The sequence below is a fragment of the Aplidium turbinatum genome, chromosome 14 (genome assembly GCF_918807975.1).
Source record: "Aplidium turbinatum chromosome 14, kaAplTurb1.1, whole genome shotgun sequence".
Lineage (NCBI taxonomy): Eukaryota > Metazoa > Chordata > Ascidiacea > Aplousobranchia > Polyclinidae > Aplidium > Aplidium turbinatum.
This window is the reverse complement of record NC_137485.1, coordinates 14,237,257-14,260,233: the sequence shown is the minus strand read 5'-3', so window position 1 is coordinate 14,260,233 and position 22,977 is coordinate 14,237,257. Positions and strand designations below refer to the sequence as shown.

At 35.5% G+C, this 22,977-nt stretch overlaps 1 protein-coding gene across 1 annotated transcript; it reads right to left on the bottom strand.

Annotated features, from left to right (window-relative positions):
* Positions 1 to 7: 7 nt before the first annotated feature.
* LOC145783384 (uncharacterized) lies at positions 8 to 13,234 on the bottom strand. Its single transcript, XM_082595239.1, has 4 exons — positions 12,983 to 13,234; positions 3,776 to 3,832; positions 2,641 to 2,714; positions 8 to 1,584 (listed from the first exon to the last, which is right to left on the bottom strand). Exons 1-4 carry the CDS (start codon positions 13,194 to 13,196, stop codon positions 430 to 432), a joined length of 1,500 nt encoding a protein of 499 aa, XP_082451365.1. The 5' UTR covers positions 13,197 to 13,234; the 3' UTR covers positions 8 to 429.
* Between the last annotated feature and the right edge of the window lie 9,743 nt (positions 13,235 to 22,977).

The window sequence follows — 22,977 nt, the reverse complement described above, 5'->3', positions numbered from 1 at the left end:
ATGAGTATTTTATTTAATCGTACTTAACAGGACAGCAACCGTCAAAGAAACAAAATTTAGCAACCACAGCATAGCACACAACGTTAAAAATGAAGTATGTTCAACGAATTATGGACAAAATACTGTAGTGATGGACATGGAGCACTACAATCAATGTCCAAAATTAAAGTGTCATCCCTGAACCATACTTGCAAAAGCAAGCTGACTTTTATGAAGATTTGCAAAATCCACAAATTAGACTCAACTCTGGTAGAACTTCGTTTTTAAATCTGATTCCTAACTCTAACAAGAAATCCCGTTCACCTTATAATGACTATGACAAATCATGCAATCATCAGTTGTCATACTTTGCATGTACTCAGTGTACAAACAAATATTTTGTAACAAACAAGATAAAACAAAACAGTGGTTTGATGCGAACGAAAAAAGTTAGGAGCCTAATTCGTCGCAGGTAGGTTTATAACTGTTGATTGTCAAAGATCGATTGAATTTACTGGAAGAACGTCTTCGGGCCCTGGTACGGTTACAGTGCTCATGGTATAATGAAACCATTTCATCGGTTTGAGGGGAAGAACCAAAAGTCTTGCTGTCGGAAAGGATGTCTGGTCCACTTCGGGGTCTCAAGCTGTCAAAGACCTTCATTCTCAAACCGCCTGAGCTTGCTGATGGACTTACCGAGCCGTTTAAGGAAGAGTTTGATGATGACGTAGAGGATGAGATCATGAATGATGTTGAAGTGTCGCTAGAAGAGTTATTGACGGATGAGAAAACATTGTCTACGCTCATCGCTTTGCTCAAGGGCTGTCGGTGGGAAAACGATGTAAGACTCTGATTCTTCGATTGGAACGCGCCACTTGCAACAGCGTTTCTCCGCAAACGCTGTGATCTTAACACTGGAGGAATCGTGTGCTCTTCTATTTCATCATCTTCGTCTTCTTTAACGTTTTCTGGGATGCAGGAAATGTTTCTTGTCACATCAAGTCTTTGATCATTGTTGTTTGCGTCGTTGTAGTAAATCTCTTTGCAATGTCGGGAACTGGATATGTTTATAAAAGGGGCGCTGGTATGTCGCTTTAAAGAGTTAGTCAAACACGAAACCACCTCAGGTCCATTCGAGCATCCATGCACGCCGTGTTTGAGCACTTCAGACGCGCATGTGCATGCGTGAGAATTCAACACTGAAATTTTGTCTTGAATTCTGCATGAGTTTTTTCGTCGATGACTGCTAGATGGCGATCTTGGACTGAGTCTTGAAAACTCACGCCATAAATTTTCAAACACTTCGCTTGATTCGTTCATTGATTCTTTGACTGATATTTCACGGAAGACATGACATCCCAAATCCCGCGCGAGAGCAACGCCTTCTTCGAACGAAACCATTCTTTCATGGCTTGCTAAATCAGACTTATTTCCAACCAAGACCCAGCAGGGTGAGAAATTTGCTCTCAGTTTCGAATGAGTGTAGCCTGCAATGAACTTTAACCTTGTCAGCTCATCAAAGCTGTATTTATCTGTGACGTCATAAACAAAAATGAAGCTTTCTCCCCATTTGCATTTGTCTTCCAACATCAAGGGGTTGTCTGCCTGAAACAATAATGAGATATGTTGAAAACAAGCCGGACATTCTTTTCAGGTTTTTGATTCTAAACAACCTTAAACAGTTACCCACCCTTGGATGTATGTCCCAGTCGTTGCTTTACAATATTCATAATAATGATACGTGTGTTTATGTAGTGTTGTATCCATTGCAGCTATGCGTTGCTTCTTCAACGCTTTACAAAGCAGACAGTGCCGCCTTATACAGCGTTGCATCCTATGCTACATTGCTAGATCGATTTCTTTTGCTGAGTGCCAAGCAAAAACAAGATTCTGTACCGCTTTTAAAAAGTTTTTGGTGTGACCCAACAGGGCGTCGTAAATATGTCTGCCGATGTACAGTAGAGACGGACACACTAACAGAATTGTTTTTGGAAATAAAGTTGTAAGTTAAATCATGCAGTTAAACAAAGAGTATGAACTATTAAATTTTGTCAATATTATTATGTTATTTGAATTATTGATACAAGGAAGACAAAAAGTGATTTCTTTTTCATCACCCGCTTTAGTAGGGTTGATGCCGTGCTACAAAAATATGTTTCAAACAGGTAATGCGCTTCCCAAAAAATAAAGCAAATGTTACTTGTCGATTAATTTCTAATAGTTTGGTTCAGCAATCTCAAATATTCCATTCATCTGTTAACAAGCAGTTCAGTTGAATCAATTAATTTCCGGTTATTTTTCTGATCGTAAAAACTTGATCATTCGAATACTTGTGGTCAGCAAGGCTAACAATCAACAGACAATTAAAGTTTTTGTAAATAAATTGCTTTCTAATGTTAGTATAACGCAAGTACAGCCTGTTCGAGTGTTCACTTCACTGTGAGAGAATGATGTTAAGATGTATTCATTTGCCGTATGTGGAAATATTTTGCAAAAAAGAGCAAATAGAGCGTACAGAGTCTTCTCAGTGAAGTATAATATTCAGCCAAAGGAACGGTTATGAGAAGGACACAAAGCCTGTACCCAGAAACGCCCAAAATGTGCTGATTTATGATCTACACCCAGGTAACTACATTACACATAATAATGAATTTTAATTACCTGGCCTGCTGTGTCCATGATTTCAAAATTGACTAGCTGGTCGTCCACAACAGTTGTGTGTCGATAGATTGTTTCTGAAGTACAAACACAAAGCGTCACAAACTGAATTTTTTCCAATAAGCTTTGATCAAACGACCGCAGCCAAGAAATAGTATCGGTGGTAATGGTAACTAACTTAGTTGTGTGGACTACGGTGTCCGACAAATTGTTCGTAAGCAATTGTTCGTAAAACAATTGTTCGTAAAATTAATTCTTCGTAAAACAATTCTTCCTAAGTCATTTTTTCGTGCATGCAGGTAAAATTTGATGTATACGAAGAAATGCTTTACGAAGAATTGTTTTATGGATTTCATTTTACGAAAAACAGTTTACGAACAATTGCTTACGAACAATTTGCCTATAACCGTGGACTACAGAGACAACAACCCAGATTTCATTACCTGGATTATTATTTATCAAAAACACTTTATTGAACTGGAAATTAAAGCGAATAAGAGTTTTTGCTTAATCATAATGTTTTTTTTGTGCAGTGTTGTATCAGGTGAAATGCACAGTACTTTCAGCATTCATTTGGAAAGTCCTGAGATATTTTGGTAATTTTTAAAGCGAAACTTACTCGAGTGTAAAATAGCTTCAGTTCAACTTAAACTTTTTCATACAAGACGACATTCCACGCAAACCCATTTGTCATTGAGGCTTTCAACGTGACATTTGAAGTATTTTGAAAAGCAACTTATTCACAGACAAGTAGATTTGATTTGAAAGTTTCGGTTGATTTGGCCCATTAAATAAACGCGACTTTTTGTCGTCAGGTCCGTCAACTTTATTGCATAAAAATTGTCATGTCTCTTCTATCAATGTCTGGCACGATTTACATGTTGCACATTGCCCTAACGTGTAAATAAACGTTGAATTGATGTAAAACAAGAAAATGCTTTTACATTCAATATTGTACAAGGCTCCAAAGTGATCTGAAGCGAGCTTTTTCTTTGTTTTGAGACATCTCATCAGAAGTTAACCATCAGAGTCAAAAAAAAGTTTGCAGGTAGATGACATAGAGCATGCTTGTACGATAATCCTGCAGAAAGTTTATAAACTCTAAAATCTAAAATAATCAAAGAAGATTTAAACTCACCCAGTGTCGGGTCGTAGTCTCCAATGAACCGCTTAGTCACGAAACGTACAGACATCGCTGAAAGAAAAACGGGAGTGTTTACTTTAACCAAGTTCGACCTTCATTTCGATGAAAATAATATCAGGTCATGTGCGAAATAAAATCACTCTCTGATCCGGTAATTGCTGTTCTGTTGTTGCTTTGCTGGTTTGCGATATTAAAATCTTAGTTTTATCCAACTACAGATTTTGACATTTTGTTCTACTTTTACATGAAGAAATTCAAATATGACTAAAATTTCACAAAGAGGTTTGTGTCAAAAATGAAATACCTTTCATTGGTGGAATTTTAATCCACAGCTTTTCAAATAATTTGTCTGATATTCTAAACATTTCTCATTTTTGCAATTGGTTGTTTGAAAATTAATGTTTAACTTAAAATTATAGGTAGGCTAACCGACTGAAGTAAAGTTAAAAAATGAGTCTGCTTTTTTGGGTGCTTGGAAAAGTGGGGAAAAATAATTTAAAATTCGTTAGATTGAAGATTTGAATTGGGCTATGCTTGAAGAAACTAAAAAATCTCTTGCCTACGTTTGAATGCAATTTGAAATTGTTTGCTTTCTTTGAAAGTCAATTTGTTAAGAAATCCACTGTGACAAAATTATCAGCTTCTCGTAGCTAAGTTGCTAAGTGGCACCTGGTCCAAAAGGAGAAAAACACACAAATTCTGCTGAAGGTGTTGAAGATGGTTCGCTTACTAGCCTTAAAGTAATAGCTAGTTTCTAATCGCCGAACTACGTAAGAGATTTGTTTAACTTTCTTCATTGTCCTCTTATGCATCTCATGCGATTGACTCTTTTGAACCTCACGCGAGATACCAAATCACCGTTAAATCGGTGAAATATGAAACAAAACACAAATTTTTAAGAACCTTTTCTTACTATTTGATTTTCGTTAGGCTACATGATTTTTTTCTAAAGAGATATCCTTTCACAGAAACGTGCCGCTTTTATTACAGGACAGTTGTATCCAGTGATCAACAAGTGACAAAAGGAAATAGCGACAGACTCACAAACTTTTCAGTGAATTGAAGGTTGAGTCAGTTCATATACAAGTTTTGATTAGACACTGATTTGTAACGCGGAGTGACACTTTGCGTAGCCTTCCTGAGATATGCTTCTGAGGCGTTACGAAGAAAACGCAGCCACGCGTCTAAGTATTCAGCACAACCAAACAAAAGTACAATTAAGCTACAAAATTTCCAGTCGAAGTCCAGAAAGCAATGATATGACATGTTCTTCTTAAATATACATTAAAATTATTAGGGTATCTTCAAAACATGATTTCAAAGGCTTAGCGGTCAAGTTCTTACTCCAGCCATAGTTTTGCAATGATTTAAATTTCCTGCATTCTGTAGTGTAAGGATGCAGACAAAACATGTTTACAAAGTGCAAGCAGCAGTCACATCACAACCAAACCGATTATATTAACAAGTAGCGTTGATGGGGGGGATCCAGGAAGTACTTTTACACCTCGGGCCGGGATAATTTTAGGGGCCCAAAACTTTTCCAAGGGGCCAGGAAGCACGAAGAAACCACAACGCATGTTTTGGATATAGTGCATTTTTTTATAAATGCCTTGATTTGGGGCCCAAGGATTTCATTGGTACAAAAGTTCAAAAAAGACCAGTCAAAGCAACTAGTGTTTAATCAGAGGGTATTAACACGATATTGATTAGGTAATGGGTATGTCATTGCCGGTCGATTTATAAGTTTTTGCGGCGTCATTAAAGTGAGAGCACACAATCTGTGGCTTCAGGGTGATCATAAATCATACAATTTTCACATTAAATGACAATAAAAAGTATTTTACAACTGTTTTTATTTACCATTTAAACTTCATTATACTTTATAACGAAGATTAGAAAATCACACCTAACTTCACAAAATTTCAATGAGCCACCATTTTATTACGATCAAACAACATTAAGAATGTTGGCCAACTGACAATGCGATAACAAGAGATCTTAACCTTTGTTTACATTTGCTAATAGTAGGCTACTTACAGCAAAACATATAAAATAGGCAGGCCGGATAATTGGGGAAAAGTGTTTTTAAAATTTTTGCATTGCTTTACGAACATTGTGGCGAGTGCAATCAGAAAGTCGCCTGGCCCAATAACAAAGCCCAACAAGACAAATTTCTATTTCGGTATCGAAATTTCACATTTCCAAAAGTAGATGATTGGATTTGATAAGAAATAACGCCCTTTGCTTTTCTCTAATCGATTCGTTACAAACTCATTCAAACATCATCTCAAACTTGTTAATTTTATACCGTACAGCCCAAGATATAGGCTACGGTTAGATGCTGGTCCAAGTTTTCAAAAAGGATGAAAACTCTGTTTTAACGAGCTTTCTAACGCAAGTACAATAATAAAAGCGACTGTAATACAGATATTTTAGCCCACATATTCTAATTTTGTAAAAACAAGACTATTAGGAACAAGGGAAACTTGTCACAGCACTTAGTGTTTTTATCTCAAAATCATAATGCCGTTGAATATTAATCTATATAGACAGTAAAAAGTTCATTTGTGTCGGCAGATTCTGTATCTTAAATTCCGTATCTCATATTGCTGAAACATATCTTCAGAACGCTGAAAACCTTACACTACATCAAAGGTAAGAAAACACTGATCAGTTTAGACTAAACCTGATCTTTTTAAGGTTTTAAGATAATTCATAAATCTTACCGGGCTCGTTGTAAGCATACACAGCCGTACGAAAAAAAATGAGCAATGCTTTAAATCGTGTAAGCCAAGGGTCACCAACCTTTTTTGCATGCGGGCCACTTTGGCACTAAGGAGAGCTGTGGCGGGCCGTACTAATAAAATTTTAGGTAGGTTGACTCTTATGCTAGAAAAGAACGCATTTCGTACCCAGTATCCAGCGTTACATGTTGTTAATATTTATCTTAGAATACCGCAGCAACAAAATTAGTCGAACAACGCTACTGCCAGGCCAAGCTCCTTTGACAACACTTTTGACTTCTTTAACAATGTCTAATAAACGAGGCCACTTGTTTTGTGCACTTATAACGAGGCGAACGGTTTCATCAGAATATTCATCGCCAAGCAAGAGTGGTGTTGTCACTTCGTTTTACAAATGATATCTTGCAATTAACAGTTTCAATAAACAAGGGAATGTTTGACCATGACCATACTGGTTTGACACATCGCAATACAGGCAACAATAGTGATCTACAAACATATCAGAAAAAATAGGCTCTAATAACAGGGAGAAAGAAACCAGGCACCATGAAACAAACGATTGTGGAAGTCACCGAAAAAACGTTTCTATCGTAACTCATGAACAGCGTTCCCTCTGAAAAAGCAATGAGTTGGTTTTTCATCCTTTTTGTGAGAGTCTATAAAACCGTGTTTGATTACTATTAGACAACTGTCACTTGCGATGATTATCAGCATGGCAAGAATTGTTGATTAAAAACACTATTGCAGTGCTACTAAGCTAAATATTTTTCAACTGTCAGGAAGCATAATAATTCCACTTTGTACGCGTTTTATTCAACCACTGGGGCAGTGTGGCTGGACATCGCATTGGAATAACTTTAAGCGACCCCCACCTAGAACTACAATCTGATTGGTCGGTCGGTGGAATTGTATGCAAAGCGAAAATATGCTTCCCGGAAAGTATTTTTTGCATTCATGCTCTTAACTCCTCAAGAAAAGCATTTGTGGTAATACTTGTACGCTGATACCTTCTGCGGGCTGCACATAACAGCATGGCGGGCCGCATGCGGCCCGTGGGCCGCCAGTTGGTGACCCCTGGTGTAGGCTGTAACAGTTTTATGGTTCAAAACAACAAGCATTAGATTAGTCGTAGTTGTTCACTTGTATTCCATGCTAAAACCATTTCTTCAATATGACAACTGGAGTATCAATATTTCAAACATTTATTTTCTTTATAATGTTTTGAGCACCCTAACCTTCACCAAGGAAGTTGATAACAACCCAAACAGAGGACGACTTCAGATGTGCTTTGACCTTACTAATTTTATAAAGTTAAGCAAGGATCCTTTGCATACAAAATAGCATTGTTTCCGTCCTCCCTAAAATCTGCTGTCAACTTGGAACACTCTTGCCCTTATGTCATTGATTGTAAAAGATGATGAAATGGGATAAAGCAAGCAAACCGAGCAAATTTGTTTGCAAAACCGTAAAAAAAGCATCTTTTCTCGTTTTTTTTTTTTTTGGAGGGGGAGACGAGATTAAGTCCTCCCCCTCCTAGATCAGCTATTTCCTTCATTTACCATAATCCGGTGTATCTAGCACTTTCCAAAAAAACAGAAAAATTTTATCCTAAGCTTGTATGGAGGGTTTGTAAAGCACCTACAATTGCTTGAGACTGCCACTTTAAAAGACGTTTTGCGCACACAAGACAATGCGTAGTCGACGATGACAACTGAGTACAGGAATGCAAAACGACTAAACTTTCTTATTTCCAACGCTTCCTCAACCAACTTGATCGATTTCGTAAGAGGGAGAAACAAATAATTGTATTCAACGAAGTAGAAACTGATACGATGAAATGATGTGTTAAAGCCTATTTACTCATACTTTAACGACTTTATGCAATGTTTCACACGTCTGATATTATTATTGCGTCTAAATAGAAAAAAATTGTTGATTTTTCACCTCATTGCGCGTGATGTGGTTAAAATCTTTAAGCTCACTCTCCGTAATAGAAGCGCATCACTAAAAAGTTGTTTGGAGTGTTTGTTGTTTTTTGACCGCTGTATAGATGGTTAGTCAAAAAGGGCTAATGGACTAATTCGGGAAAAGCATTGGAAGAAAATGTTTAATGTTTAGAAAAACAAGTAAAAATTGGTAAAAATGGGATTGCGAACTTTGTAAGCCTACTTTGACATACATTCAACGCTTCATAACTTAAGATCAATGCATCAACAACCATTCTGTTGTTGCTTGGTAAGGAGAACTTATTTTTTGAAACCAAATGTACAACGGAAACAACTTAAAATAATAAGTTAAAAGCTTGTGCAAGATATGGCTGGTTGCTCATCCTGACAAGATTTCCTGCTATAAACTAACAGCATTCGTTCACTGATGAGTATCTTGACTTTTAGCTTCCAGTTTATAACCTCAAGTGTTGTATAGCATGATAGATAACTTCCTCTTTAGGCTGTTATGGTAATATGGGAATGTATTTCAGATAAATTGCGTTTATTTGAAAGATAAATCCTTTAGCACACTTTCATAAAACGATATGATCTGCACTCAAAATCCTTCTAAAAGCAAAATTAGCCCAACGTAATTGGCTACTATACAATAAAAACTAAGGTTATTTTATATGAGCAGATGTACTGTATATTCCAGCTTTGCTGAGAAGTCAAACAATTTATGAAAAGTCATTTTTGTTGCTGAAAACATTAAGAAAAAGTTGAACTATCTTTTGACACTGAATGACACTCAAACCAAACCACAGATTAGTGGCCTTACTGTGATGCTCCATTCAATGAGAGCAACCAATCCATCGGAAAATCGTTGCTTGCAACGTTGAGATAACTTAACAGAGCAGAATGTTGCTTTTGAAATTTCAATAGAATTTCTGTAAACTAATTTTAATCTAATTTTAATCTTTAAACTAGAAATTCTTAGAATTTCTTTTTTTCTAAACGCATTGTCAGAAGCCCAATATGAAAATTGAAACACAAAAACACGAAGTATAAATAAAGCAAGAAAATGGAACAAGTTGTAAAATGACAGAGTTATTTAGTTGAAGTGTAAGCTATCAAAGTTTTCATATTCTCCTATCTCAGATTACTAATTGGTTATGTTTATGGACATAGTGTTATATTGAGTTATATTTTCAGTTACCAAGTTGAGAATAAAATATTTCGGTTTGGCATATGACTTATGAAAAATGGTATATCAAAGAGAGTTTGGAGAATTTTTTTTAAAAGTCACAGATGTTATCATTTTAATGTTAAGTCGCCTTATGGCAATAACCCAGTTAAAAATTCCGTTTTAAAGGTATTTTAAACTGTAAAACAAGACAACAGACATCCTGTCAAAGAGAAAGATACAGTTTTGTTCGGTTAGTTTCTCTTTAATAGGGTGCCTGTTGTTGTTTTACAGTTTAAAATACAGTTTTGTTCGGTAAGTTAAAGCGGTGTCGACTGGAAACTTATGCATTGTTTGTAGCAAAAACTTGTCGGACTTAGCTGAAGAACCAGGATAATATCAAAGTATCTGGAGTCTTTCAAAAAGTACTTGAAATAACAAAGCTTAACGTATCAGCCACGTTTGCACGTGCCAAGATAAAGTTAAGTCTTACACTGACTGCATTGTCTGAACATGATTAAACGTGACGTCAAAACAAGGGTAAAATGCACACATGCGAGATCACCATGCCTTTAGTTGCTTTAGTTTGGAAAAGCATCCTTTGAATTGCCACAATTGTGCTACGGTAATTCAACCCTGTACACGTGTGAGTTTCAAGATGTTTCAAAATTAGGTTGTGAAACTCAGTCAACATAGCCTATTGCCCTATTTAGATGCGTCGTTACTTCGATCTTGTTTGATTTGAGCTTTGTGGCATATTTACCAATTTACTGAATCACTCTATAAAAAAAATCTGTGCATTTTTTGCTTTCGATAGAAAGCTTATGATATCACATCGTTCGTCGTATGACATATTCTGTAAATTTAGCTACTGAAAGTTACGCAGCAAGCAAAATCGGTCGGTTTGATATTAATTCAACGTCTGTAGACGTTTTGGCAGACGACGGTTTTTCTTGCTTTGTAGGGTTTGACACACCATGAGGTTTTCAATCTTAAAACTTTTGTTTGGTGTTTCTCCATTTTGTTGGATTTACTTAGTCAAGATGGTTGAGTAAAAATAATATTTCATCGACGTGTTGCCATTTTAGTGATATGGTACAACCACATGTTATTTGTAAACAAGTGAACTCGGATTACTTTATTTGGTAAAATCAGCACACAAAACACTCACAAAGAGGTTTATTGTAAAACGGCAGTCTCAAACACAAAATTAGACAATTTATGTTATGCGAGGATTATGGCGATGCTTGTTCTTTTTTTAATTCCTTCATGATTACCGAATACTCTTATGATGTTGAATTTAACTTGCAGTTTGTTGGATGAATCATTGGCATTTGGTTACTTTCTCATACTGCTACGCCACAAAACAAAAAGGCTAATTCCCAATTTTTCGAATGGAGTTTGTAGAGTATTTTAAAAGAGGCAACAAATGTGATAGATAAGTTCTTTGCCAAACTGAAAAGCAAACGCAACATTATAACTACTACAGTTACCAAAATGAAAGAAGGAGAAACAAATGATAACTGATCAAATCTGCTGGTAAATTTCAGCAGCGACAAGAGATAGGTTTTTGATGTGCTGCTTCAAAAAGTTTTTTTTCATATTATAAAAAGTGTTTTGTAGCCAAATCGCGTTGACCTAACGATTTTTATCCTTTGGTAATTTGAATTTCTTCTGGTCAGTAAGTAAATTAGCTGAAGATAGATTGCGAATTTGTAACTTACTATTCATCGTAACAATTTTGCACGAACTTAGAAGCAAAAGTCTATTTCGTTTCTTAGTCGAAGTTAAATTTGTTACACGACAAATTAGACTAGTCCATGGATACATTGTGATAACATCAAGAGTATAGGCCACCTAAAACATATCCAAAGCTTGCAGATTGGGAATGTCAAAAGCTACAATTTCAATCGAATTATCAAATCACTCAATCGCCCTTCCTGGGTTTTCAAAGCAAATGTTGAGTTAAATCTTGAAACTCTAAAGACGCAAGAACGTAATTTATTTTAGGCCCTTACTGTGACTTCAAGCAACCACTCAAGGTAATTTGACACGAGTATTGATTTATGTAAAATAATGGAACTTTAGATCTTGCACCAACGGAACCAAGTCGTGGCTGAATTTAATGGAAGAATCGTCTGTCTACTGTAAACCAATCCTTAAAACAACTTCACTATTAAATATATTTAAGACCAACTATTCAATCTACGCCACAAAATACATTTTTTTTGCTATTAAGGACTAAGGTCATTACATACATAACCCATGTCTATACGTCAACGTGATTTATTAATTTTAATTAAAAAAGGACGTTTTTAATATGACTTACTGCATAGAAGAAACTAATGCTCTGCATTAGAACTTGCAGACTGTTTATTTAATCGGCAGTTGAAATAACGTCGTATGTCTACAAATGGTTATCGATGAAGGGAATTCAGTAAATATCACCTTTATAAAAAAAAACTACTAGGCCTACTAAGTGTAGGCTATTTATGCTTTCCCGGAATATTGACTACTAGGTTATCTAAAAACCACTACTTTGCCAGCGCCACGACCAGTTTTCCATTTTTTGTATGTCAATTAGCAATATATTTTTGCCAAAAGTACATCCATGAAGCTTAGAATCAATCAATTCTTGGAATCCAGTGCAACAATAAAAGAAGACATCCATGAAACGGTGAACTCAATTCGCTTGTGTCAGGTTAATGGAACATTTAGATTCAGATGTGTTTGCAAATATTGGTATAACATGTTTTGACCAAGCCTCAAAATGGACAACGTAAATACTTTATGAACGATGCGTTTAATTTCTTTATAGTGTAGACGTTTAAATATTTTCGCATTGAAAACCTTACGCTATTTCGTTTATTTTGTAAGTTGACTACGGTAATTATATTCAAACTTCTTCATCGCATATTTTTAATTCTGCTGTTGTATAGTGGTCTAACTGTAAACTAATTTTCTACTTTTCAAACAATTGTCAAACATTCATGCTTGAAATACTTAAACGTTTGTAAGTTAGAACGTTCCTTAACGACTTGATGCCTATGGATTCATTGAACATGAACAAACGCAGCAGTTTTACTTTTTTTGTGCAGCAATCACCAATTTCTTTGTTTATGAAAACACACCGATAAATTTTTGATCATTACTACCGTTCGAATGCTTCATAAATTTACATAAGTCGTTAGCGCATAAAAATATCACACATCAGGTTCTCGAAGGAAATTTTAGACTGGTGAGTTTTAAAGTAATTAGCCTATCTATAAAATAAGAAAACAAAACACTTCACTTGACAAATCTGTGTTGATATTACAAAAATAAGAATCAAACATACATGGCTTACCTGTTTTTCCTACTCCTCCTGCTCCAAGCACTACGACACGCACCGATCTTGGAGAAAGATTGGAACCTGCTGACTGACTCCGTCTCATCCCATGAGGAAGGGACAAGCTGGACAAGGCTGAATTCATTAAGATTAAAGGGCCACTGGAAATATTCTTTTCTGACTTTTCTTCTGAGGCCAGACTGATCCTACTTTGATTTATTCGGACTGGCATGAAATCAAATTTAAATTTTCTGTTTTAAGTTTTAATATTTTCGCTCAGTTAAAAATTAGCTGGAAATAGAATTATGAAATCAGTACATTCACTTTGTAAGAACAAATTTCAATTTACATTTGAAAATTTTAAAAAATGACTGTGTAAACAAAATGCCTGTATATTTATGGTTTCACAACACTTTGTCAGCACATCCAAGACGTATTGTCGGTAGGCTACGACCGCTACTTTCTTATCTGTATAAAGTTGAACTATAGTACGCAACCTTAACCTGAAGAGCGCTGTTGACAAATGAACTACAATCTCTCACCTTGCAGCATCAAAACTTTTTTCTTATCGCTATCACGCACGTCTCTATTTATCTGTCAGCGGTCCAGAGCACTCTTCTTGCTAGTTTCAAATACATTAAAAATGGCTTCGCGTGCAACATGCTGGTGACCTCAGATTTTCTGCTCACGTAATTACAGACTTCGCAAGTTAAACTGTTAAAATACCTAGACAAATGAGAAACAATAAAGTAAAAAGTATACACGCTAATTTGCTTTTCGAACTGGCACATCTTGGTACTGTCGCTTCGAGAAACTAACCGTGTTTGCTGATTTATTCACGAAAGGCGCCTGATGCATTTTTATAAATGTATAATAAAGATATCCTGATCATACTTTATTGGTTATGGTATTAGGCTGAAACTTGTTTTTGAATTGGAAGGGAATGTTGAAGTTACGCATAAGACTTTTACATCTTTTTTTATATTTCTATTGTACGTATGAAGTTGATTAGAAAATGTTTCAGGTTTAAACTTTGTGTGATATACAAAGTTAAATATTTGTATTTTGACAATGATAACTAGCTGTATATTTAAAAAAGTTAAAAGACGTTTTATTGTCTTCCATAGAAAACTGGTTTCTGATTTCAAGTAAAACAGATTTGAGAATTTGGAGTATATAAACGGTTTATCATAACGTTTGAAGGTCTGCTGAGCTTAAAAACGACTATTAAAAATTCATGTTGTGCTAAAGTTATGTATTTTAATGGTCAAATCATTTTGCCGTGTTTCAAGTTAATTTGATGAATGGCATCATTATGTCATACTAACCGGTAAGTGAGATATCTTTAAATCGTAAGATAAATTTCAATGTTATCAAAACCTCGTTTTTGTAGCTGTAGTTCTTAAACTCAAATCTTCTGTTGCAAATCTACAATTATAAAATTATTGCTTATTGCTATTTTTTTCTTATATTATACAGTATAACTATAACCTATTAGGATTAGTGTAGGCTACCCTGTGCTCTCAATATGCTGGAACTAGGTAGCAAAAGCTTCGCATTTCTTAGTTGATTTAACACTGCGTTAAACTCAAACTTTGACCCAATTTTATAAGTGCAGTTGATAATTTTGTAACTTAGTTTGTTGAGAAAAGTGATTGCGTGCATTTTAGTGAAATAGAATAAAGATCCAATAAACTACATGTCTTTCTTCTCTAAGCTCAGTATCAAATTACGAAAGTCGCTTCTTCTACATGACGTTTGATCTAAATCTGGAATCTTAAACAAGACGTTGCCTAATTGGCTAATCTGATAGAACAGGGTCTGCAGCCTTTTCACAATCATCGACCGAAAAGAAACCATGCAAATAATAATCGGTGTGCCTTGCCGATTTGTTACATACAATTTCAATGCGTTACAATTTCAATTACGTACAATTTCAATTGCGTTAAACTTTGACCCAATTTTGTGAACGTATTTAAACCGCAAGAGAAAATGCTGAAAATGATGATAGAGAAAAGATGTTCTGTAAATTTCCGTACAATTGAAAATTTGTAACTAAACTACGTGATTCCGGTCTCCAAGTTCAGTGTCGAGTTACCAAATTAATCTGAACCAAGGCTTTTGATCTAATTTTTCAAACTTGAACTAGACGTCACTAAGCAATCTGTAAAACTAATTCTGCAGCGTAGGACTGCTTGATTCGATTTGTATCAACTGTGGTTTACAAAGTTGATTAGCATCTGACTTTCGTCAGAAGGAAAATTTACATCATTATTGACGTCAGTAAAAGCTTTCAAGAACAAGCGAAAAAACAACTATGCAGTTTAATGCAAGTTATTTCGTTTGCCACCATGACTGCTGTCATAATGATAGGTAGGGTTGTCTCTTTTCAGAAATGCCTTTCAAAAGTGCAATGAACAAATCCAAGTTATATTTTGCTAGTAGTTTTTTTAATCTTTATTCATGTTTAAAAGATTGGCACATTCTTACGCAATGGGTTTAACGTAAAAAACCACACAAAATACACAAACGTAGCATATTTCGTTGTATCCAAGTCAATGACATGCAAATTAGAACAACTCTATTAGATGACCAGAAAAATCGACCTACTCTTGAATTAACTGGTTCTTGATAGAAGTTTACCTGATGTACCACAAACATACAATCAATTAATAATACACACAGTTTAGGATCCCTTCAAATAAAATGCATACAAAATACGTTGAAGGTTTTTAGCATCTATGGAGCCCTGTATCAGGAAATCGTTACAACGAAATGAAAATAGTCACAACTAGAAGGAACCAATTTAGCTACGTTACCTGATTTTAGAAACTTGGCAACAAAACTCAATCTTAGCCTATAACAGGGGCTTTAAAGAGCTGAGTTTTATGGACCACTAAAGGATCACTCTCATCTAGGGGTCTAAAATATGTTTCTATGGCTGCGTGATTTTAAACATGTTCTTCATGTGCATTTTATCGTACTTATGCGAGTTCTGGGCAGCTCTTGTAGGTTATGTTGCAGTGATAGTAGCATTGTAGTAAAGTCAATTGTGGACTGCGGTAGTTCACAAACGGTTGTTGTTTTAATGAGTTTGCTGTGCCAATCGAGTTTGCTGTGTCATTTGCAACCATGAATCCGATAAGTGTTCAAAATGAAATAAAATAAAGAAATAAGCAAAGAAAATTTGGTGATATCTAGAATCAGCTGTAAAGTAAGTTTTCTAAATCTAAGCGATTTTCTGCATGGATGTTGGTCCACTTGGGTCAAACATTTTATAATATAATTTAAGAACACGGTTAATAAAACAAACAATAATCTTTAGTTTGCTGAGTTAAAAGGCGCCAAATGGAATGCATGGCATAGCAGCACTAGACGAAGCTACAGTGCTACACTCACCTGGCTTTTCACTATTTGCTTTAAAATCTGAACAATCCTGTCTCACACGAATGAAGAAGCAAAATTGCTTTCCAACAACTAAACTTTTTACTTTATGCTTTCTAACAATCCTTGCAAATAAAACTGATGATACAGATAATCTTGTTGTTGTGACAAAGGTCCTAGACAGCAAATCAGTCGATTTCAACGTCTGCACACGTTGAATCAATGTAAAGAAGCGACTGATTTGCTGTTTTGTGTATTGAAAGGCTTGTTCCAATCATACAGCAAAATAAAGACCTCCGGAGAAGTTGTTCTATAGCCTTTCCTTAGGCCTATCCATAAATTTTTCTTACTGTTTTACTTTGTACGTTTGCAAAGCCTCCTTTGTACGACATTAAATGAATGAAAAGTTTATGGCGCCAGTGTTAGGTCATCCATCTGACGTGGTGTCATGTCTTTGGCCATCAGATAACAAATCTGAGAAAAAGATTGTCGTTTGTGAGATAATGCTTCTAGGGCAGGTAATGCTCTGTCGTATAAGCAATTTCCATTTGCTGGTGGTATAAGTGGTTCTTTTGCCGAGAACCATAGCAAACAAATTAATTTAACTAATTTAAGAAAATCATAGTTTATCATTTACGTTTTGGAGATCATGTCAATTCCACGTTTTGAAGATTTTTACTTATATAAATGCGTGCTGTACCTACGTCATTAACAAAGACAGAAGATACAACCTATCCTTTGTTTTTCTGACAGTGTGACATTGGAATATAAGAATAGCAGTTGAATGATCGGTGTAAGCACAATTGTTGTCATAATTGAACGATTTAAATTCCTTTTACAAATTTTCACTGCATATTGATGGGTTTTCTGTGAGTACTAACATCATCATTATAAAATTAAAGTGATTCATGTCACGTTTAAATTACAATACAAGGTCAAAAGATGAAAAGTAAATAAGTATTTTCCAACGAATTTGTGAACGATGTTTTAATTTACAAGGACCCACCTTCCAAGAGGCATGTGAAGAATGTGACTGGATTATAGCTAAAATCTACCACAGAAATAGCAATCGGTAGCTATTACAAATGACTCCAGCAATGGTATTGTTCGTAAAGCTTCTTCAAAACACAAATAACTTACTAAAACAATTTGTCAAATATGAAAAGAATAATTTTAAACTTCAACTTTAACTTAACAATCAGCTTTGGCTTTTATGTTCAGTGATATGCTATACAGTGCTACACCATTTTTTCCACTTGCCTTTCGTGCAATAGAGCTTTTGTAGAAAGATCACTCTGTTGTATCACAAACATACAAAAGTTAGGAACGTCAGTATTGTAACATACTGTTTTATTCACGCAAAAGCTACTTACCTACGTAGCTTCAATAAATGAGTAAAAAATTTTGAAGCGTTTTTCGGCAAGAAGGCTAAAACGTTTAAACTCCACCTGGGCGCATATGCATCCGAGCAATCTTGAGCGCAATGCCTCGATTTTCTTCTTTTTTTTCTTTTTTTTTGTGTGAACCTTTTTTATCTTTGCCACTTCAAGGGTCGGGAAGCTCTGGCCTTTACCACCCTTCTTTCGTCAGCTTTACGCTACTATCATCGTCAATTTAGGAATCTCATCAGAAATGCGACAGGCAATGCCCCCATGTGGCGTTAAGGTGATAGATGGAGTTTTAAACCACACCACAAGATGTCAGCGTTGCGTTTCAATTTCTCAAGCAAACCATGAATTGCAATCTATACTGAACGAAAACAAAAGTTTGAAATTAGAAGCAATGTGTTCATAGGATGCGTGTCTCTGCTGCTTCATGATAGAAATTAGTTGCAATATCCAGTGTATTGCTGCACAAAGTTTTAATTTTTGTTGTCCTCTTGATGTTTCCATAAAGATTCGTGTGAAGCAATAAATAATAACTAGTAGCGTTTTTTGAAAAAAAAGTAGATTAAAAATGTTTCTTATTATTGAACTGTCGTTCTAGCTGAACACTTTATTATGTAATATAACCACAATTTATTAAATCAATCTTAAAACTAGAGATTGATTAAAGTCATTAAAATAAGTGTTGTAAACTAGGACTGTAGAGTTAAAAATTCGAAATTGCTGTGCAAGAGTCAGACCTTTGAAAAATTGTAAAGACATAGCATACGATTAATTTTGATCAAAACCTACAGCGAAGCCCATTTCCATAAATAGAAATAACGTTCGATTGTTGTTTTTGTTCTGCCACAAAACCTTCATTCTCATAAAGTTCCGTTTTCCATGACGTAAAAAAGCTGACGTAAGCACACTTTATTGCCTGGTGCTCAAAAACAACTTGCTTGGCGTGGATACAACCACTACACACGAAAAGGCAAAGACTTGTGATTAGATATTTTGTGAAAACACCGCAGGCTGACCCACAGTCGCCGTTGCGTCTATTGAGATTTGCCGTCCAACATATAATATCGTTTACAAAACACAATGTAGTTAGTCCACAGAAAATCAATATTTCGGTGAAACAACCTAAATTTTGTTTTACTGCAACGATGCTGAATGACCATCATAAAACGAACAAATTGCAAAACACTTTTCCAAAAATAACAGTTAAGCTGGTTTTCAATTTGTGAGAATCCTGTATGATGAAAATTACGTGCTAAGGTATACGCTACGTTTATGTTTTTGAGGAGATTCTTCTTTTCTTTCAATAACACATTTATAGCTTTTTGTAGTTTCTCAAGCATCTTTGGCTTATTTCTGTATAAATTGGATTTATTTTAGTATTCTATTTTTTTATTGAGGTCATCTCCGAAAAATTTATCGAGTTACTGCACGAAACAGGAAAACCTTCATTAAATTTTTTAAGCCCACGGGGAAAGTTTGCAGTTGTTGCAGACAAACATTTGTGAGATACCAACTAAGTGTCAGAAGGATTTCGCCTTCGGCACTAGTTATGATAGATGTGAGGTCGATTCCAGGTCGGGTCATTCCAATAACTTTAAAAACGGTACCGATTGTGTTTTTTCTTGCATAACGCATCGAGAATAAGTCGGGTAATAATATGGTAACATCGTAAATATGATATAAAAGTAAAAAATGAGCCCTGTCGCTAAAACACCTTAGCTGTTGTAGAGCGACAATAAATAAGACCATAACGTTGTTATTATTATAGGCTATCAGACGCTGTGATCAGACACCCATTTGATCATTTAAAGTAGAATAGATTTAGCCAGGAAAATATTATGGTCACTCTCGTATCTTTTGGGTCAATTCAGAGCCCCGCACATAATAACCAGCAATTGACATTTCTGGTCACTGGAACGCGCATGTGGATCATTTGCTGGAGCGATGCAATGAGAAATAGCGAGAGAGTTCACGGGCAACAAAGATGCGTCTAGTATTTGAGAGAAGAGCTGACAGGCTACTTTGCACGAGTTGGTTTTCATAAACACATTAGTTCAGAAAAATCCTTTTTTTTTCTTTGGTTTCGTTGCAGTAATTTATTCTTCATGGTGGGTTGTTAGCCTTTCGATGGATTGTCAGATGGTTAACTGACAGTCCAGGACTACACGATACATGTCTTTTTACTCTTCATCTCTCTAGCTTGGTTGGGCCTAAGGAGAAAAATACAGATTGTAAGCTGCAGATGAAAATAAGCATTAATTTCCATTAAAGCAAACCTTCTTCACCATTGTAAAGGGACGGGAGTCTGATGAGGTGTACCTAAAATCAAACCACAGGCCTAAAACATAAAATTCTTATAATAAGCTTATTATGCGGGGTTCTGGGCTTATAAAGCGGATTTTTTTTATAGCAGGAATGAATGGGAGTAATTCCAGACCGGGCCAAATTGGCTTAATTAGCGGGTGGGCTTATTAACCGTGGAATTAATAAACAAGGACTACTAAATAGTGATTAAATAATAATTGTCTATAAAACAGAAGCATAAAGAAATAAAACAAAGTAATAAAAAAACAGCTTGGTCTAGGGCAGTGACGTAGCTACAAAGAAAATTTCTGGGGGGCAAAAGAAACTATTGGAAGGGGAGCAAATATTTTAATGTTTGAAATAAAGCTATAGCCTACTGCATGCAGCCAAACATTTAAGAAACGTCATACAACATATAATACTGTACAATGTCATTATAACGTTGTAATAACATTACAAAGATATTTTTTGGGGGCAAGATAACTTTTTTGCTAGGTGTATGTTCTCCCAAGCCTCCTCTCCTATGACCATGTCCATGGTCTAAGACTTTGACTAAAAGTATAAGTGTTTTTGACAGCAGAGCACCTTATATGGTGGAGGGGGTTTAATGGCAGGAACTTGAAAACGGAGAAGCGAAACTGGAAAACTTGCCGACTTCATTATAACTGGAGAGAAATTACATATTACATTGGCTCCAAACACTGAGGCTTTATAATCCTCAAGCCATGATGCTTACCATGATAAAGGTACATTGTAAGTTATAGTTTACTAACACATTAAAAATAAATAGCCAACCGTTCTAAAAGCGATGTTATGCTGTAGTACACTGACTCACAAAGTGTGCTTCCTGACGCCTTGGTGCGTCGTTCAAAATTTCTAGGGGCGTCGCGGCGGAAATTTGATTTTTTAAATAAACTGAGCTTACTTTAATTTGAAAAGCTTTATGGTTTTAAATTAGTGTATGTTTGTAACGAATGATAAAAATGTGTAAAGTTTCATTAAATCCAACAATTTAATTACAGGACAGACTTAATCACAATCTAGGCCTATAGGCTATGCTCTTTACTTCACATCACTTCTTTCATTTCACGTCAAGGTGGCTTTCCTTTAATCGTTATTTTATAAGTACAGTATAATATTTATATACTAGGTGACTAGGTGGTAGACAAGCAATATAATGTTTTCACTTTATTTTGAAAAAGACAGTTTTTTTGGATTTCAATAAATGACGAATTTTTCAAAGGAAAATTAAAGCGACGCTGGATAAACTTTTTTGTCATATTCATGCACAATCGGGTTTTCTGGCTGTGATTAAAACGTCAAGAAAGTGTGACTTGCAGCTTTTCAAGTTCTGATAAGATTTGACAAACCTTGTTACTGCAAGGCAACCAGCTATAGCACCTTGTCACCGCCTGTGAAAATTGTTCTCACTCCAAAACTTCTTGCTCTAATACAGAGTTAGCTACTGTTGCCAGCGTTGCTTGAAATGCCTGTAGTCACTGGCACGCATCTCTAAATATGTTATATGATTAATTGATTATTATATTGTTCACATCGTACACACCTTTCGATAAAGTGGTTTCGTAATGCGGTTCACTTAAGTGCGTTTATTTTTGTTCAAAAGACTGGTAACATGTACGTTTAAGACGGTTGAGTTATCCCTAATTCTTAAACGCTCTTATATGTATTCTGTTGTAGATCTTTAAGTTTGCAATAATTGTTTTCAGTGGGCTAGACCTACACACGGCGATATTTTCAGTCTTTTTCGTCACAGTAACTTTATCATCTGATCTTTTTTTTTATTGGAGACTAAGATTTTAATCCACCATGTGACAGAATCTATTGATAACTTCACGCCTTTCGATCAGGAACAAATCTAAACGTGAAAGTCCGACAACCCATTCTAAACATACTTGCTGAGGCTTACCACAAGCCGATGTAGCAAATTTTTATCGTGTATATCTGTAGCATTCTTTCAACAATTTCACAAATTTTCGATCTTCTCTTCTAAATTGCACAGCGATAACTGTTCGGCTATTTTTAGAAAAGATGTGACCACACACAGGAGTGTGAAACAATAGAAATGGCTGTAGCTTTATAGAAGTGGTGTGGTAGCTTTCCATCTTCCTGATCAGTAGCGTTGACACGGAGGGTCCAGGGGTACTTTTGAACCCGGATCCGGAATGATTTCAGGGGCCTGCAATATCTCCAAGAGACCAGGAAACTTGAAGGAACCACTGCGTATTCATTGCGTGTAGTGTGTTTTTCTTAGAAGTATCTTGATATGTGGTCGGAGGATCTTATTGGTACCAGGCCCAAACCATCTTTTTAACGGTCCTGTTCCCGACCATCAGGTTCCCCAACCCGTTTGACAAGAGCATGAGATTATATTTTGAGTAGCTCTACAGTGCAATTTGCAGTAGTGACTACCTTGAAAGTTTTTCAGGATAAACAACATAAAAAAGTTAAAAAACCTTTTATTGACAAAAACCAACCAAGCCTGATATATTTGCAAATACAAGTTATCATCAAAAGAACCATGGTTTTGGGTCTCACAAATGTGTCAAGTTGTTTTGCTTTAAGCTGTAGCCTATTATTTATCGTTCAGTTGGTTTTCAAAAACACTAATGCCTCAAAGACCGTTAAAAGTTGATTAGTAGCCTACACATTAATGCTTACTTTTGTGCTGTCGTTACGAAAACTGAACCTCGATGAGAACATCATAACTTTCATGGTGAGTCAGAACATAGCTTACCTTAGTCATGTAAATCGAACACTTTTATTTTCAAATATATAGGTTATTATAAATAGATTTGTAGGAACAAACGAAGATAAGCTTGTATACGCACTGATTCAAATTTAAGTTTAATTTTCCATAAACTTTCTGGTGATTTTTTGCTTGTTGTTGACAGATTTTAAAAACATTTAAGTGCTTTA

Excerpts from the sequence above, each read along its gene's own strand:
- LOC145783384 (XM_082595239.1), bottom strand. The coding sequence starts at position 13,196 with ATGCCAGTCCGAATAAATCAAAGTAGGATCAGTCTGGCCTCAGAAGAA. Across the intron at positions 3,833-12,982 it reads AGGAGGAGTAGGAAAAACAG|CGATGTCTGTACGTTTCGTG; the intron begins GTAAGCCATGTA and ends TTTTTCTTTCAG. Across the intron at positions 1,585-2,640 it reads TCATGGACACAGCAGGCCAG|GCAGACAACCCCTTGATGTT; the intron begins GTAATTAAAATT and ends TTATTGTTTCAG.